General features: G+C 34.6%; 1 protein-coding gene across 3 annotated transcripts in view; it reads right to left on the reverse strand.

Moving 5' to 3' along the window:
• The window catches only part of SNX13 (sorting nexin 13), a 67,424-nt gene that overhangs the window by 22,269 nt on the left and 25,297 nt on the right, over positions 1 to 19,858 (reverse strand). For all 3 annotated transcript variants that reach the window (XR_014619358.1, XM_084306844.1, XM_084306843.1), the window contains exons 3-15: positions 19,134 to 19,236; positions 14,478 to 14,567; positions 13,958 to 14,079; positions 11,660 to 11,781; positions 11,409 to 11,510; positions 10,667 to 10,755; positions 10,215 to 10,298; positions 7,399 to 7,537; positions 6,585 to 6,673; positions 5,373 to 5,472; positions 4,223 to 4,416; positions 2,551 to 2,655; positions 1,079 to 1,211 (exon numbers count right to left, since the gene is read on the reverse strand). Coding sequence is in view for 2 of the 3 variants with exons in the window: in XM_084306844.1 (XP_084162970.1) it covers positions 1,079 to 1,211; positions 2,551 to 2,655; positions 4,223 to 4,416; positions 5,373 to 5,472; positions 6,585 to 6,673; positions 7,399 to 7,537; positions 10,215 to 10,298; positions 10,667 to 10,755; positions 11,409 to 11,510; positions 11,660 to 11,781; positions 13,958 to 14,079; positions 14,478 to 14,567; positions 19,134 to 19,236 (1,472 nt within the window). In the remaining variant the exon portion in view is untranslated. The remainder of the gene's footprint in view (positions 1 to 1,078; positions 1,212 to 2,550; positions 2,656 to 4,222; positions 4,417 to 5,372; positions 5,473 to 6,584; positions 6,674 to 7,398; positions 7,538 to 10,214; positions 10,299 to 10,666; positions 10,756 to 11,408; positions 11,511 to 11,659; positions 11,782 to 13,957; positions 14,080 to 14,477; positions 14,568 to 19,133; positions 19,237 to 19,858) is intronic.

Genomic DNA, 19,858 nt, shown 5'->3' on the forward strand with positions numbered 1-19,858 from the left:
AGGAAGAAATTAAACATTATGGAACAAAACTAACACATGAAAATTAATAGTTATATTCACAAAAGTTGCTTAAAATAACTACAGAGAATAAAACCACTAAACAAAAAGAAGGCAAAAGAACAAGCAGATAAGAATAACTTGGGAACAAATAAAGCAGGTTGTAGAAGTGTTATTAGATATTTTGTATATTAATGTAGGTTTTGCAGAGGCAGTTCCATTAACAGGACTGTTTCAAAACTTAAAGAATATGGTGTAGTAAATACACATTATATTGAAAGTAATTTAAGTGAGAAGAACAAAGCTGATCTTCACAGTTCTAATTCTTCAGGTGTTAACAAAACGTATCGCTAGAGCGTAGTAAAGAACACAATCCTCCTTCCATCTTCTAAATTGTTATTAAGAATAATTAAGTTCATATATAACTGTGCTTTAAAGAGGAAATAAACATTTATAAAGGGTTCTGTGTTAAAATTACTCTTGATGCACAATGTTACTTTAAGTGAGTAAAAAAGAAGGAAAGTTCTTAAAATAAGAAATTTCAGAGGAGCTGATAAAAAATCATGGAGAAAAATGTATAAAATGAAACTTCCAAAAGTGAAGGCTCCTTAGTTCCAAGGGGGCGGGGAGATGATAGAGAACAACATCACAACCACACATCTTGAAGTTTCAAGCTTGATTCTTAACAACAAAAAGACTTCACTGACTTTCAGTTTTCCAGAAAGCTTTAAAAATCCACATCTCCTATGTACTTCTTATTTCTATTTCCCGGTGAAGAATATAAAAATTTTTTTTGAGAAAATTGCAAGTGAAAGAGTTGCACACTTATTTTAGTGACACACTCATGACTAAAACTTGGAAAAAAAAAATTACACAAAGTTAATAAAGTTAAGAAAAACTTGTTTAACTCCCAGAACAATTTACATAAAAACACAAACCAAAAAAAAAAACAACACTAATTTAAAATCCTGTACAAACCTTTTGATTTTATCAAAAACAGTGTGGACAATGTTCTTCATTTGATTTTAAAGGAGAAAAAAGAATACACCCAGAAAATCTCCCTTACAGGTAGACAGCTCACCTCCTTCCCCGTCATCTGATCCTCTGAAACTAGGATCCTTCAGCATATCCAGCTCAGCTAACATGCGCACATACAATACATTCTGTTTGAATGAAGGATAGAATCTTTCATCTCGCAGCATCAATTCGTAAACCTTATTGAAATAAAAATAACATTAGAAATATATATATGTATTTTATATATATATTTTTAATTAGACAAGCTTTCATCAATAATACAGGAAAGGCATAACACATTACTTTCCTGAAGATTTCCAGTTCAGCCAACACTGTGTAATCACAAAGATTTAATCTACATCACAAATATTTAATCACATCATCTCAAAAATTTGTCTGTGTAGCCTGAACAGTAACATACTGCTTTCCTGCTATATTGACATGTTTTTTTTTTTTCAGTGTCATGATATCCAATCCCCCAACTACCTACCCAACCAGTTACAAAAACAACCTTTATCATGAAGATAACTAGCAATTTAAGTACATATGAATTTCAAAAGGAGAAATACATAGAACATGATATCTTAATCCCCTACAAAATTGTCTTCAGTGACTATGATCTTCACTCGCTATTTTTTAAGCAGTACTTTGCAGCACTCAATGTATATATATATACACATATACAGAAATATTTGTGCATGGTAGGAACAAATTTGTACAAGTCCAATCACCTGGTAAGAATGCCAAAAAAAAATCATGCGGGTTTGAGGATGTCAATTTTGTATTACATGAAAATTTTACGTTCTCTTCAGCAGATACCACATGCAAGGCCCTTATAATAATCTACTTTGAGCAATGTAGTTTTAACAACGTTTTCATTATTATTAAATGAAGTACAAAGTGATTCTAAGTTCTACAGCTCATATCGTTAATTTTTAATAGAAATGAGTATATGAAGTTAATGACCTAAAAATCGTAAAAACCTCTCAAGACTGGATATGTAATTTACTGAAAGAACATCAATTATTTACTTGTTAATATCTATATATATTAGACTTGAGTGATAAAGTCAGTGCATGAAGGTATTGATAAGATTTTATCTTCAATACTTGCTGCTGTTTCTGAGTGTTAAACTGTGCAGCCTGGCAGAAACAGAGCAGTCAAATTTCTTAAAAGAAATAAAACTAAATACAGTAATACACTTATACCCCCTTTGAAAAAGAAAGCTTTTTCAAAGCAGACCAAAATTGTACCACTTAGCCATTATTCTGCATAGGCACATTTTCTTAGAGTGGTGCATAAACACAAATCAACCCATAATTTTTAACCCGCCCATTACTTTGAAAATCACAGGCTACATAAGGCCAAGCAAAAGATGACAATTTAGAATATTATTTTATAGAATATGAAAGTAGTTAAACAGGTTTTAGGTTTCTGATGACGTTGAGTTTCTTGATCCTCTTGAATGGCTGTAGTGAAGTTTAATGCATTATAGCCTTAACAACTCCTATGAAATACAGGATAAATAGAGTATACCTTTCTTTGAATGTCATCAAAGATTTCAGGTGTTGGATCCTCATGGTTCAGTGTTTCTGCCAGTTTTGCTACTAAGTTGTCATCAATATTAACTCTTGGAGATGCCTGTCAAGAGATCTAAATCAACTTTCACAGAATAAAAATAAGCATTTTTTCCCCCCCAAATAAAATCCAATGCAATTCTGCAATTCTCTAGGCAAAATGCATTTCTGCTTGATGAGTATATCCAGGTCATGAACTGTCTAGAACACAAAACAGGAGTCAGAATTAAAAAAAGATGAAATTCGGACTGTGTGTTGAAACTCAGAACTTTAAGAGTACTAACAAACATTTCAAAAACCAATTTATGCACATCCCAGCTGTGCATCCCAATTGTTCAAAGCAATATCCCAACTAGATTTACTCAGACTTAAACACAAGTTCTATTTATTCATGATCAGAAAGATCCAGATTCAGAAATGAAGAACAACCCAGAGAAAAAAAAAAAAAAAAAAAAGTAAATGGATGAAGTCCTAAAGAGTCTAAGGAAAAACTAACAGCTTGCCAGTTCTACTAATTCCTGCAGACTACTAGGAACAGTAAGCACAGTAGCTTCTTATACAGACTGTATTACAGCTACCAGAAGAGACAACGTATTAGCATCCATCAGATTCACAGTCGTCCTTTGATATGACACATTTCACACTAGTGCCTACTGAGCATTCATTCAGGTAGGCCCAAGCTCACATACTTTCTCATTTTCTGCAACAGACACAGAAGCCAACACTGAACCAGACCCAACATAGCTAGCTGCTCACTTGATCTATTTAGCACACCTGAGAGGCCAAGTTTGTTGGCTTTAGAATCAACTCTGGGATTAGGAACTTCTGACTTTGAACTGGTATGTGTTCAGTGAGCTCACAAAAACAGTAGAGCAAGCTCTGGATAGTCCATAGAAGACCCTGCTGATATTCTATTGAGGTGAAAAAACAAAGTGAAAGAAAAGATGCAGAAAGGGAAACATTACAACAGATTTGAGGGATAATTTGCTGAGGGAAGCTTCTAAAATGAGCTGAATAGTGATTTTTATGCATACACAAATTCAGAAAAAAGATGCTTTGTTCATAGAAGTTGACAAGTGTTTTATTCCACTGAACACTTCATTGGGAACATTAAAGCTTTGCCTATCAAAAGGTTTTTAACAGGGTGATATTTGTGCAACATATACAGGTATTTGCAGAGGCACAGGAATTTATTTTGTTTCAAAGCCCAACCTGAATCTGTGTTTGTACACATATGAAATGGCTTTTGTTTTATTTCTTTTATTTATTTATTTTTTCTTAATCTAGGGAAAATGGGGGCAGCAGGGTGAGAGAGAAGGCAGTGTAAAAGGAAGGGAAAAAGGGAAACATACACTATGGGAATTTATCTTCTTTTTTGTCTTCACACTTTCTTTAGTTTTTCCTCTATATTGTCCCTCAAAAGCATACTTTCTAGAATACAATGCATTTATAAGATAGCCAAAAAAAGGAGAACTTTGACCGCTTGACATAACAAAAGAGAAGATATGCAGGTAACACCTTAAGTGTTAGTTTGTAAAGAAACTACTACATCAAATCCATTTCACATTAATGTAGCCAGACAACTATTTGTACAAAAAGTTTCAAACAATTTAGAAATACATTATTCCTACCTTTTCTGATAAATATTGCTCATAAACTCCAACCGCAGCTGCTCTTAATAGACCCTTGGTTTGATTAGTTTGATGCTTTCCATCTTTTTGCCGGCTTTGAAGTACCTCCAGCTGTTGCTGTGCTGTAACCCTGTATCCTTCCACTGTCATCCAGAAAAACAGATGTGCTTGGCCACCAGTCTGCTGCATGTAATCTACACGAACACAGAAAACAGGCAACATACAAGCATAGTTATAATTTCACACCTTAAAGGAAAAATTCTCTAAGATGTGAACTAAGTTCTCCAGGATCTGGTTATACATCTAGAATAGTTGTCATCTGGAGTGAAAAAAACAGAAACTACTATATAGATGATATTGGTGATAATAATTAAAAAAAAATGGGAACAGAGTCTAGAACTAAGCAGCTAATCTTAAAATGCACAAGTAAAAACTGAATCGATCGCTACCATGTGGATATAACAGGCTTGTACAGCATGACAGGAGTTGAGAGGAAATTCAAACTGGAATTCTGATCAATCACATACATCTACTACATTAAAAGAACTATCAGCAACAAAAAAAGACAATTGACACTCTCAGCAATGACAATTAGTAGCATTATTCATTTAGAGAAAAGCATCAAGCACTACAAAATAATAAATATGAATTACACAACCTTTAAGCCATCTATCAAATTTCTTTTTTATATGGTTAAAAAGTACATTGATTACAAGGCTACTGAGTTCTCTGAGAACTTAAAATACAGCAGTAATTTAACTTCAGTCTTGTCATTAGTTCCATTAGTTTCGCTGAGGCCAGTGAAAGGCAAAAAATAGCAATTAAGATTCAGAGTCATTCCAAATATGAAACTGAGCAATTCTTGCAATGATTCTTCTCTAAACAGAACAAACTTCTTCACTAACAGACCAAGAACGATTGCAGATCAGTCTTAAGGAGAGATTAGTATTGAAATGAGCTTCGTGGAAGTATTCAGAAGCACTAAGTATGGTGCTCTGAACAGATAATTATAGAACCATTTGCAAAAAAGGTTTTGTGTTTCCTCTGTCTTACATATAGCTTTCAGTAGATACTTAGGTACAAGTAAACAAACCTGTGAGCTAGGATAGTCTTTCTAAACAGAAAAATCAGAAAAAAAATTAATACTTACCCATAAAAAATTGTAGTGCAACATTGTCTACCAGAATATGGTCCAGAGGGACTGTGCAAAGTTTTCCAAAGTTTGCTGCCAGTTTCACAGTATCTATTTCCTGTAAGACACAGTTCAGCATGTTCATTGTTTTTAAATTAGGTTACCATAAATCAGACATAATAAAAAACTTATTTATGTTGTAGACAATAAAGCAGCCTCTCAAAGCTTAATTATTTTTACAGTCACTAATAAGAAGGTCATCTTCTCGTAACTATTTTACTTCTCATAATTCAAACATGGAAGATTGCTGCTGTATGAGGGGCTGGCTTTTAACACATTCATGTAACATTCATGAATGTTACATGAATACATGTATATACAAGTCAAATTAACCCCAAATATCTCCCTACTGGTTACGGTAGAATGAAAATGAACTGAGATTAATTAATATCAGAATTTGATGGGGTGCAGGTCACCACAACTTAAACTCATCTCTGTCCAACTTTCTTCTGCTAATTAGACATTTCTTGGTATTGCAGTAGCACTTCAGGGTCCAACCATAAAATATTTTAAACATTTTAACAGTCAATATGCACAAGATTACATTATCACAGAGCCACACTGAGGTCCAATTAAGAGAGTCAATAAACTAGGTAAAGTCAAACATACCGACTCTGTAATAAATACAAAACAAAACAAACAAGTAAGCAGAACAAGATCAGGTTCTGAAATTTGACATCCAATTCTCATAAAATATTCCAAGTATGACAAAATACAATACGTAATAAGGCACCACAAAATAATCACCAAGTGGTACCTTTATCAACAAGAGAACTTTGCCAGAGACTAAACTTGAGACACAATAGGTATGCACTGAAGCAGCAAAAAAGAACTAAATATAGGTGTAGAAATACAAAGATTTACCATCTATACACCATTTCAGTTCATCTCTTATACTGAATATATGGGAATAATATAATTTGTAATGGCATATCTAAACTACTAAATCCAGAATCTAAAACTCTCTAAACATGTGAACCTTTAGAAAATGTCTCCATGTTAAAATTGCAAATCCAAAAAAAAAAGTGAGTTTTACAATGTATGCCTGTAATTGCATGCTTCAAGCCATGTCTCAAAAAGCAGGAATCCAAAAGCAAAAAGCCAGACTGAACTGGTAAGTCATCTGCAACATCACTCTTTCAGAATCAAAAATCATTCTAAAATACTTACTTTTCCTGACTGCAACCTCTGAATTCTTGAATCACATACTTTAATAACATATAATAAACTGTTTATTTGATTTTTTATAGTGTTGATATCTGAAAAAAAAAAAAAAAAAAAAAAAAGTAATGCAGATGAGTATGCAAACTCTTGTCCTGAAATACTTAAAATACTTTCATAAAATACTTAAAATTCAGGCTGGGGCTTCAAGAAACCTGGCCTAGTGGAAGGTGTCCCTGACCATGGTAGGAGGGCTGGAACTAGATGATACATAAGGGTCTCTTCCAACCCAAACCATTCTGTGATTCTATGATCCTACTTTAAAAAAAATCAGAGCAATGACACCACATACGAAACACGTCAGCTTTGCAGAGAAAGTTTTTCAGTTTAACTATTCTACCAATAGAAATGAACAAGAATTCTTCTCTTCCCATTTTCAGATTAACTGTTAAGTGACTACCCATTAATAACCAAAGTATTACTGAAATTTAGAACTAACTGTAAGTTTTAATTCAGCAGAAGTATACATATAACTAATTTAACTAATTTATAACTACATTAAAAAAAGAAAAAAGAAAAAAAAAATAGGTACTAGCTAATTCCTTCCTACAAAAATAAAATCCAGATGGTAAGAGACCTATTTTTAAACACATACCATCCAAGGTTTACCACTTTTATATATATACATATATATAAAACAATTTAACAACGAACTATTTTATACTATATTTTATCAGTTTGCATTTTCTGAAATTTTGGAATATTCTTCAGGGTTCACACTGGTAAACACACTCAATATTTTGTTAAATAATACAGTACTAACCATCTCCCGCTGTATCTAGAGATCGAAGATATTGCAGTTCTTCACTTGCTTTATCTTTCACTGCTTCCAACTCTCCTATATTATCACTTAATTTAATAATATTCATAAAGGCCTCATAGTTACAGTTGGAATCACGAATCTGGAAAAAAAAAAATCAGTGTGAATAATGTAAAGCCGGTGAAAGCACAACATTAACATTATAAATTATTTCAGTGCAACACTGCAAAGTGGAATTTTGAAGACATTTTGATGCTTCTAAATCTTCCTTTGGTGCTAAAATTTTATATATTTCAAAATTAGATAAACTCTGAGAGAAGCACAATTTTTTCATAAGTTCAAATGATAAATGAGACTGGACATCTGTAAGCTATCTACATATTTTTACTCTCTACATTTGTGGGTCCATGGTTATCATTCTGTCTCACAGAGCACCCCTGCCTTGCAAACACAACCAAACTGCCTCTAAGTGAGAGTCAGCACCACTAGATGACTCCCTCCTGCACTACATAATACGATCCCAAACCTCACATGCCCTTCATTCCGCTGTTCTGTAACCAGTTTTAGGATACAATCACCTAGGCACCTGACTGCTTTTTCCCAATACACAGAAAAAAGTTATCAGAATATTAAAAAAAATCAGCTTGAAGTTATCTCTGGCAGACATCTAAGTCCTGCTCAAAGCAGGATTCAATTCAGAGCCTTCCCATTAAACAGTGTAAAAGCTTGAATGTAACCTGCTTCACTTTTTTCCATGACTCAAAGGAAAGCTGCTTTTTAAAATTGATGGACCAGTAAAGAATGTAAAAAGGAATTGGAAAAAAAAGAATGAAATAAAGGTCGTCAAGGACACGATAAAAATGTTGGCAAGGTAGGGATAAATTAGAAGGAACAGGGCAAAAGAATCATGCTTGGTAGAATAAATGGACCAAGAAAGAAGAAACATGCATACAGTCCAAATCTGTTTCACTCCTCTCATTTTCAAGAGGTACAGCAAAGCCACCTGGAAAGCGTCATTGTACTTAAAGATCTGCCCCAAACCCATTAACCTTCTTCTGCTATTTCCCATCTCCCATTTAAAAAAAAAAAAAAAAAAAAAAAAGTAGGCAGAAATTGACCAGAACACTGAAAAGGTTTCAACTTTGCCAAGGGCCCCTGCAACTGTATGCGTTCCCCATGTAAGGGTTTCTTAAGATACAGAATTACAAAAGCAATTAAAACATTCTACTATGTAACCACAACCTAGTGGAATAAAAATTGGGAAATGTCTGAACTAACATCCCCTCAGAAACCCTAATTCTGATACCCTTATAAATACTATTAAGCTATTTTAATGCATACTATCATATCCAGGATTGCAGTCCTAGAATTGGCATAAGATGAACCTAGCCTGCTCTAGGGACTCTCAGGAATTTGTGGAAGTGCAGGAAGCCTGCTGCGCTGCTCACATCATTGGAAACTGCCTTATGAATGCAGCATGGGGATCTCAGGATGGCTGGCAGCTTTACAGCATGCATATGCAGGTGGAGAGGGCTGAAGTCTAATGCTGCCTTTAGTATCTAAAGAGGAGTGGCTGAAATCACATTACCCATCTTTCATAAATGCTCATTTTGGTATGGAAACATTGCACCTGGTCTGCACTACCAAAGTGCATTGACATGAGCTGCACAGAGAAAAGAGAATGTAGTGCAGATACCTTTGGTTTAAGTTAATGGAAAAACTTCTAAGAAATATTTTTTTTTCTAAAGTAACAGTACAAATAGTAGAACTTTAAACATTATTTTTTTAATGAATATAATGACAAAGAGAACTTGTATTTAACTTCTAATATTAAAGTTTTATGTTTGTTTGTTTTTAAGAGAAATAGTATCAGACTATGTATGGTACGCATAGAAATGTAGTATTAAACATCTCATTCTCAATAATATTTTTTTTTATTTGAGTCTGATTTTATGTCAAAAGTTCCCATATGAATTAGAATTTCAGTCATATCAACTCCTGACCTTAATTTTCTGCAATCATCTTCATTCTGTAAGGCTTGTACTAAATTTTTGGAAGTGTTTATTCTTCCTTTTATTCCCTGAGTATTTACTTCCCCATCTCAAAGAAATTATGAAAAGTAATATTTGGGCCATCATCATAACAGAAAAACTTTATAAAAGCTTCAGAATTCTATCTTTGGATACAGTCGGGGGCAGTGCTCAGTAAATAAAGAAAGAGGACAAGTTACAAAAAAAGAATATGTGTAGGAGGATAGGGGAAACAAAAATTGAAATGCTTGGTGCACATGAGCAGCGGTAATTTTTCCATTTCACGTTCCTGCAGAAGCAACGTGAAAACTTTTACATAAAACAGAGGCGGCCAGACTGAAGGAACATTGTACATGTACACCTGAAGCAATTTCAAGTTAAGAATTTTTAGTCTGAAATCCAGAGGTGTTTTCAGCATAGTTACTGAATGCACACATTAAGAGTAAGATACACAAATAAAAGTACAGAGATCTTGCAGAAAGTTAAAAAAAAAAAACTTGACTAGTGACATAACAAGGGACAATGAATTTTAAGTGCAAGTTTTAACTTGCATTATCAGACAATAACATTAATTAAAATGTAAATGCTCTATTTACATTATTTTAGTATATACTTTTTTTCTGCAGGTCTATTTAGAGAGATGTCAAAGTAAAGATTTAGTTTCTTCCCATTCAGTTAAATTATTAATAATTAAGGATAATAATAATACCTGCCATGATCACAGGGAACAACGTAAGTAAAGGCTTATATAAAAATATTCTGGAAATATGAAGTCATGATAAATCTTACCATCCATATGACATACTGATTAATATAATCAGGATCACTGAGCTGGTTTATTAATGGAAGAAGAATCCCTCGGGAGAGGATTTCCTGAAAAAAAAAAATATAATTAATCACTTTAATGTATTTACTCATAAAATTACTAAGTGCGACAATCTAAAAATCACTGTTACCAATGCTAAAGAAAAAGCATGTAATAGCAATTATCATTTAATGGGAAGATATTAATACCTCAAGAAAAACAACATACATTTTTACATGCTTTTCTAGTGTTGCTAGAGCTGAAAAAAACTTGGGAAACATATCAGGCAAACTGTTCCCTGCTATTAAATACTTTTCAAAATTGTTCACTTAAAATAATCTAATGTTAACTTAAAACAATTAAAAAATAAAGTAAAAAATGAGCAGCTTTAAAAATTCTTATGGCATTAAAGCAAAGAATTAGGATGACTATTTACCCTGACAAAGTATCGCATGATCTTGTTCTGGAAGTCTCCAGGAGGTAGCAATATATACAGTAAAACCTCACACAGATCCCTTAGGAATCCTAGTGAGGGAGAACAAAACAAAAAACAAACACAAAATTCTCAGCATAATTGTGCATTATATTGTTTTTCATCCTACCTGATAACATAAATACCAACTGATAAATCCTTAAAATAAAATTCAAACATACAGCTATATAGTCCAAGCATTATAGTTACACCTTTCAGACTGAATATAAGCAGCACTGACATAAAATCAAACTGAGGCAGTTCTACAGAGTCATAAAGCCAAGAAAAAAGAGCCATATTACAAGGAATTCCAATATACTTTCTTTCATTAACATATATAGATTGTTTTTCCGTCCTGCATACTTTGCCAATAAACTGATTTCCCATGAAATTAAGATTATGGAGTGGTAAAATGGATGAGATATCGAACAAAAAAAAAAAAAAAAAGCAAAACAAATATCTTCAAAGCCACCCTTCCCTGTCAGAAAACAGTTTGAAAGTATTTTTTTGTAATGAAAAGATGGATAGCTCCATATATACACACTTAAAATACTAATATGCACAAATCAGAGGAAATAAGACATTGTAAATAATCATGCTTTGAAAGTCACATGCTAAGGCTTCAGTATTTATTCATATTTGTAACTTCATAGTATTTTAATTCAGTCTGCTATACTAAAATAGCTTCAGAAGAATATTGAAAGACCTTCTTCATCTTTGGGAGAAGTGCAGACTAGGTCACGACAGACTTCTTTTTCCATTTCAACTTCAACCTCAAAGAATGTATCTACAAGTTCCTCAGCTTGGTCTACACAAAAGAAAATAAAAGAAAAATTTTTATGTAAAGATCAGAAATTTGAGAGTAAACGATTAATAAAAAAGCCAAATATTTCACACACGTAAGATGCTTGCCAACTTAATACTCAAAGTAAAAATATATTTCCATCATTATGTTACCTTTCATCTGATCACCTTTCTCTGCTATTCTTTGCTGAGCTTTTCTGAAAACTCGAAGATGAGTGCCAAAGTCATCAACAAGTCGTGTAGTGAAATAAGGCTGCCAGTCTGTTTCCTTTGACCTATCAGAAAAGGGGTGACATGCAAATTAATTAGTTTATCCTGAATACCAAAAGCAATTATAAATTTCTACTTACTTCTCCCTGCCAAGAGCCAGAGTGATAGTAAACATGGAGAAACAAAGAGAAAAAAGCCTCCTGATCTATTCACTGAAAACAAATCAAACGTTGTGAAATACCATTTTAAAACTCACATTTACACATTATTTATGTTTGAATTACTTTAAAAAGTTAACACTGATATCCAGTATTGTATTCTGATTCTCATCATTAGTTTAAAATATCCGTGAAAATAATAATAATAAAATAAAAAAACTCACACAAACTGTCTACAAGCATCTACAACCTAAATGCTCCCCAGGTCTTTTTCTCCCATAGTTTCTGTCATTTTGGAAGGCACATAAAATCATTTTATTCCAAATTTGCAGGATATGCACAAGTAAGAAAACACACGTTTCATTTGAAACTACCAACAACCTAATATTATCAGTAATTGATTCCATAGCTTATGTGAGAAGTAGTTGGCATGAATCTCTAAATCAACAGTGCACAGTATTGGAAAATAGTCACCGTTAGATTTGCATAAAACCATTTAATTATTGGTCTAAGAAAGATGCAGATATACTGATGTGTTGTCCATGCTTTCCTAAGCAAAGCTGTCTCAAAAGGCCTGTCTCAAAACCCGTTAATCATCGACAATCCAGATCCACAACCCGCACAACAAACAAATCACACAAAAACACTAGGTGGCAGCCTTGCAGCATTCTTCCGTAAGAGGAACTCCAAAAGAAAAAAGAAAAACCTGCAGTACTCGTTCTCTATAGAAATTCACACACTAGATGAAATTAGAGATTATGGAACTAATCTAAGACTATTACAGCTATAACCAATTGCAGTCATTTTAAATGCACTATATCATTTTCCCTCAATAATAATAATAAGTTACTGCAGGTCAATGGAAGTGATATGATTTGTACAGGAAGAAAAAACAATTGCACAGGAATAGTGGCTATTTTTGAAGAGCTGTAATACCGGAGGAAAAAAAAATAAGTTAGTTATAACTTGTCCCGCTTTGACACAAAACCAGTGTTTGAAAACGTTCAACAAAATTAACTTCATGAAACAGACAAAAACATTGCAACTGAACAGCCAAATCAATTTCAGGTAAGCACAGTATTGCTTCCCATATGGTATTATTCAGCCTATCTTTTCTGATTTCCAAGTTTATGACATAATGGAAAACCTAGGAAACAGTCAGTAAGATTTTGTTATCACATACTTCTCCTAGCATTAAACCTAGCTCTATATCTTTGATCTTTTTTTGCCAGAAAAGCACACTAATCTACATTTTCAAGGTCAGAAGAAGGGGATGACAACACTTGAAAACTTGCTAAGAAGTTTATTATTATTATTTAGGTTACCCACAACCGCTTCTCAAGAGAAAACAGATGATCACTACAGTGGGATGAATGCTTGAAATCATTGCTTATACCCATATACTTCTTTACTAAGTACACATGGTTTCCTAGGCTGAGAAATCAGGCATGATGAACATAAACAATTTCCTAAATTTCCTGCTACTTGATTAAGCAACAACTGAAATATATTGGACAATTAACAAACTATCCATTTGTTCTGAACCATGTAAGCTCATTCTTTAAAGAAAAATTACATGAAATCAATATTTTAATTCCCCAGATTGCTACCCCTCTGGAAATACTCATTGCTCTTACATATTGAGGAGCAACACCATTTTTTAAAAGTTACCTGAGTTGATACAGATATTTGAATTAAGGTTTTCAAACTGATTTGTCTTGGGAATTGCTCTGCTGTTTATATGAAACAGACCTGCACAGAAAAAGGTGATGACTCATGCAGCTCAGTGCCTAAACTGCAGAAAAATACTATTTGCTAATCTTAGGCATTGATCGAAATCTTGAAAAGACTATTTTGAAAAGACCATGACTATAAACTTCACCTCCTTTTATTCCTTAAGGGATCAACAAGACTGCAGCTCTCTTGGATTATAACCTTAAAGTACATTAATGTTCTTTCTGTAAAATACAGTGAACTGTACCAACAGAAAAATTAAAAATTGTTTAGCTATTACCATACAACCAACAGAGATAACTGTCCACTTGTTTAGTCAGTGTATTGATAAAAATACAAATAAACTTACCTGGCAGAAAACTGAACAAGTGCATACTGAAGAGCCTGCCTGATTTCCAGAAGAAACGATTCATCATCACTTAGTGTGTAATACCAATACTGCACATAGTCTCTCAGGGAAAACTGGATTACCTGAAATTGAACAGGGAAAATAAAGACAAACTAATGAACAAAACAGAACAAAATACAAAACAGCTTCTTCTGCCTAGTAATGCAACAGTAGTCTTCTTAAAAGGTTCACATAGTGAACTCTACCATTACAAAATTGGGAGTGAAACAATAAAAACTCCCATGCTAAAACCTCTCTCATATTGATTCCTGTGAATTCACTACTGCTATGCTGAGTAACTGCAAGATACAGAAAACGGACAAGTATTGCCCAATATCCTAGTCCATCCTGGACGTTTTTCACTTACCACTCTCAACTGTAATTTCTCAACTTCTTTTTGTCTCACAACTACTTAGCTATTACACATTCAATACTTGGAAAAATAAAAATAATAAATTAAATAGTCCTAGTTATAACTTACCTGTTGCAAAGGCTCATCAATTATATTTGCACCTGTCAGTCTTCTGTCAATCTTAATAGGTCTGGCTTCACGTTTCATTTCTTCTATGCACTTGAAAGAGATTAGGAAATTTTAACTTTGCAGATTTAAGTAGAGCTGGATTCTAAGTATAGCTTCTCATGATACTTTACAGATTTACTATTTCCAATAGTAAATCTGTAAAACTTTTTGATTCTAATCTATGTAGTGCACAAGATCTAATATCCACATTTCTTTATATGGTAAATAACGACAAAAAAAAAATGACCTGCATTACTTCCTGCTTACTGTTTAGAAGCAGGTTTGCTAAAATAACAGATCAGAAGGAAATAAAACTCAAATGGCAGTAAAAGGGCAACGAAGAACAGCAGCACAAGATAATTTATGGGTAAGACTCCATCTTGATACTTTATGATGAGCTTCCTGTGCAGCCTCTGGCAAGTAATTGTACAGGATGTCCCCCCTATCCCTTTTGTTTCTTTATACATCTCAGGTTATTATATATGCCTGTAGAGGAACTACTCTTTGGTACCATCACGACTGGACAGGCAAGTCTTAGAAAAGTAATTGATGAGGATGTAAAAAATTGCTTTATAGAAGGACTTGCAACTTAGAGCAGTTAACTCCAGGTATTACTTCATCAGAGCCAACTTGCAGCAAGCAACATACTGAAAGAAATACTTGTTGACAGTATTTCATTGAGTGGACTAATATGGTGTGCTTCTATAAACTTCGGGTGAAACCTGCAATTAGCCCCTTTATTTTCTGGAAAATAACAACACAACAACCTACATTACTGTTCAAAGAAAAAAAAAAAAGTTTTCTTTTTTTTTTTTCCCCATTTTCTCTAGAGAACAGAGTGAGTTATGGCTGTATTGGGACATAGAATTAACAAAAAAAACATAAACGTAAAAATGATAAACAATACACCCAGTGTTTCTATTCTACTTGATTTCTCCTAAGTATCTCTCATTCAAACAAGTTCACATTCAGTGAATGGTGGTGAAATACAAGGCCAGAAAACGTTTCTGTTTTCAACTAACAAGGAAGTATTTGCTGTTGCAAAGTTCTACGTACTTTTAAGGGCAAGGGAACAGTTTGACACTACTTCAATATGTAAAAAGTTGACTCATATTCAAACAATATTCCAGCTATATATTTATGAATTTGCAAAACATTTTTGTCTTGACAGTATCAAAAATGCCAAAACAGTGCAGAATGGAATGATTATATATTGCTAAATGGTTAAAACTGCCAAAATAGTTTAAAAAGTGAAGTCTGAAATTTGAGGATTGCATGCACAAAACCACATTTGGAAAACAGAGGGAAAAAAAAAAAAAAGCCACAAAGAAAGAGAAAAAAAGAGAGAAATAGAATATGCAAGGTTAGTTGGTAAAATCTGAATGCTTATAGGCGCTTAAGATTCATGTTTGGGTCTTGTCCTCCAAAATTCATCTTGTCCAACCTTCTGCTCAAACCAGAGCCAACAACAAGGTTAGACCATTCTTACACATTCCTTTTTCTCCAGTGAAAGTTTTATGTATTTGCAATACTAAGTAAATAATCTTCCATCAAACTTACATAATTTCCCCTTAATGCACAGCATTCATTATATATATAACAAGCAACATCCATGCAAACATATCTGTACTAAATCCTGTGTTGTAAGTTCTCTAGAGCTTGCTGCACTCTACACATTACTTTATTCACATTTTGGTGCTCTGAATTGTAACCCTTTTCTTTAAAATAAAGCATTTGAACATTTATTTTCAATTAAAGAAAAACAAAACAGAACAAAAGAAAAACAGCACCAAAATCATAGAATCACAGAATGGTTGAGGTTGGAAAGGACTTCTGAAGGTCATCTAGTCCAACCCACCTGCCAAGCTCGGTCACCTAGCACATGTTGCACAGGATGGCATCCAGGTGGGTTTTGAATATCTCCAGAGAAGGAGACTCCACAGCCTCTCTGGGCAACCTGTGCCAGTGCTCTGTCACCCTCACAGTAGAGAAGTGCCCCCTCAAATTCATCCGGAACTTCCTGTGCTTCGGTTTGTGCCCATTGCCTCCCGTCCTGTCACTGGGAAAAACTGAAAAGAGACCGGTTCCATCCTCTTGACACCCTCCCCTCAGATATTTATACACATTGATGAGGTCTCCCCTCAGTCTTCTCTTTTCCAGGATAAATGGGCCCAGTTCTTTCAGTCTGTCCTCATATGACAGGTGCTCCTGCCCCCTGATCACCTTCATAGCCCTCCTCTGGACTTGCTCCAGTAGCTTCATGTCCCTCTTGTACTGGGGAGCCCAGAACTGGGCACAATACTTCAGGTGTGGCTTCACCAGGGCTGAGTAGAGGGGCAGATTCATCTCCCTTGACCGGCTAGCAACTCTCTTCCGAATGCACCCCAGGATACCGTTGGCCTTCTTCGCCACAAGGGTACATTGCTGGCTCATGGTCAGCCTTCTGTCCACCAGGACTCACAGGTCCCTCTCCACAGAGCTGCTCTCCAGCAGGTCAGCCCCCAACCTGTACTGGTGCTTGGGGATATTCCTCACTAGGTGCAGGGCCCTTGTTGAACTTCGTGAGGTTCTTCGCGGCCCAATCCTCCAGCCTGTTGAGGTCCCTCTGAATGGCAGCACAGCCCTCGGGGTATCAGCCATTCCTCCCAGTTTTGTGTCATCAGCAAACTTGATGAGGGTGCACTGAATTTCATCCTCCAGGTCAGTGATGAATAAATTGAACAGGACTGGACCTAGTACTGACCCTTGGGGGACACCACTAGCTTCAGGCCTCCAACTAGACTCTGTGCTGCTGAGCACAACCCTCTGAGCTCTGCCATCCAGCCAATTCTCAATCCTCCTCACTGTCCACTCATCCGTCCCACACTTCCTGAGCTTGTCTATGAGGATGTTATGGGAGACAGTGCTGAAAGCCTTCCTGACTGCCTTTGAGAAAAAGAGCTTCCTATAAAGAATCCACATCTTCAGATTACTCTTCCAACTGAAAAGCTCAACTAAAATAGCTAATGCTGTATTAACAGTGACAAAAAAAGAGATGCAGAACGCTACTGTAGAAGATAAGTAAATATTAACTGGAGGACAATTTCAAATAGCATTTAGTATGAAGGTTTGTTTTTTTTCTGTTTCTGTTTTTTTCTGACTTACTACAAAAATTCCATAGATCGGTCAGTATTGGTAGCATAATAAAAGTGACATACGTGCACCAATAATCCACACTCAAAACCAGAAGTACTAAATCTGCAACCATTGTACAAAAAAAAAAAAAAAAAAAAAAAGACATTTTATTCTTTCATAAAGCAACTAGAGCATACATACATATAGGGATCAAAAATCATTGAAAAAGATTCAGACACAAAGTCTAAAAGACAGAAAAAAACTGTTCGTAAATCTACTCTCTAAAAACGTTAGACATAAGCAACACTTCACAGTCACTATAAGCATTGTAAGCCATATAGCACCAAGAACTTTAGTCTCCTAAAATCAGGTTTCATTAATGGAACCAAATCATTAGTTTGCTGACTCCTTTCTCAACAGTGGCAATAAAGTCTTAAATTTTTCATTTAGACCAATAAATTTACTCTCAGCTTTCAATATACTTCAGTCCCAGACATCTCAGTTACATGCACACACAAATTGTGATTAGAAAACATACTGCTGAATCACAAAGCACATTTCTTTACACGTGCTGCTGATAAGAAAGTTGAAACCTCATCACAGACAACATGAAGTGTAGTGACCAACTGTCTGACAGCTGAAAGATGTTTCAACAAAATATTTGTGAGATTAAACATCTTAGTGTAACTAGCAATTTTTAGGTTTGTTTTCTCTATACTAATGAGTTCAAACCAATTAGGCCAAGATCCACCTGCCAAGACATATAGATTCATAAACCAGGAATTGCTACGAATTCCACATCTTGGCTATTAGGAGCTCATTCTATACTACAGAGATGCAGATTAAGCCAATTAGGATGCCTGAATTTAGGTCTATCTACCTGGTAACATTTCAGAAAAGAAGATGACAAAGTTGGAAAGTGGATCACGCTGCTCCTCCATTTGTGTATGCATTTCCATGATTTTTGCTTGGCCTTACATAAAACGTTGGTCAAAGATAAGAGCTTCTCCCTCCCTTAAGTACTCTAAATCTGGACTTTATCAAGGAACTCACTGACCACAAAGAATCAAAATTGTCAAAACTACAGACCCAAGGATGGAAGAATCATAAGTAGTCACAACAATCTTGCAAGAAAAATCTGGAAGGAGCCACCACCTCCCCCCCCCCCCCCCCCCCAAAAAAAAAAAAAAGTCTAGAAAATAATAGTAATTTCTAACATATAGCATTAGACAGTTGCACCTTACTCTTTTTGCATAATGAGTAACAATAATTGAAACAAACTTTCTATAAATGCTTTAAAAGCCTATATTTCGAAAAGGAAAAATCATGCATTGCAATTTCATACACAGTTTAATAGCTGAATCAAAACATAAAAGCAGGATCATTTATTTTGGGAAATGGGTACATTTTTAATTTTTAGAATAACACTGCTAATCAGTTTGAATCTAAGTTTCAAAGCTATAAAGACTGATTTACAAGTTAAGGTCAGTAAAGTCTCCTTACCTTAGGGATCCCAACTGATGTACAGGGAAGAAATGAATGTTCACACTGCTCAAGGTATCTTTCTGAGTTGCTTTTTCCAAATAAAAGAGTAACCACAAAACCCCTAAAATTGAAAAAGAAAGACAAGCTAGAATGATCTTTCCAATCCCCACCCTTTAGAAAACATTGCACAGTGAGGTACAAAATGCCAATACTTGACTCTCACCATTGACTACCATAGGACAGGGCTCTTTCAGTGTAGTATGCTACTCAAATTAACTGACACAATACAGTATGAAGTTTTCCAGTCTTCTGTTCGCATTCTTAACATCATGTTATCACTTAGCAAATATTTATAGTCTATACTACAGAGCCTGCTACCTAAGAAGAACCTTTTAGCGCATGCTGCCTATGCTCCCAAATATTAGAAGAGTGAAAAAGGGGTACATGTACAGGCTACTCTGGTTGCATTTGTACAAAGATGCTTTTACTTCAACACTGTGCAGAAATAATGTCTTTACAGAGGTATTTAGACCATGACATTGTGGTAATAGTCACAAAAGCACCAGAAAGAAACTGATGTAGTAAGTGTAGAAAGTAACTACTGATTACATATATTAATACATATATTTAAATGAGAGGTATAAAGTTTTCGATCTGGAATTCATATTAAGCTGAAAAATAAAGTAAAAATCAATAGTCCTATCAAGCTACCTAAGAACAGAGAGGCAAAGTTCTCCTAGAAG

This window comes from Netta rufina (assembly GCF_964035555.1).
Source record: "Netta rufina genome assembly, chromosome: 2".
NCBI lineage: Eukaryota > Metazoa > Chordata > Aves > Anseriformes > Anatidae > Netta > Netta rufina.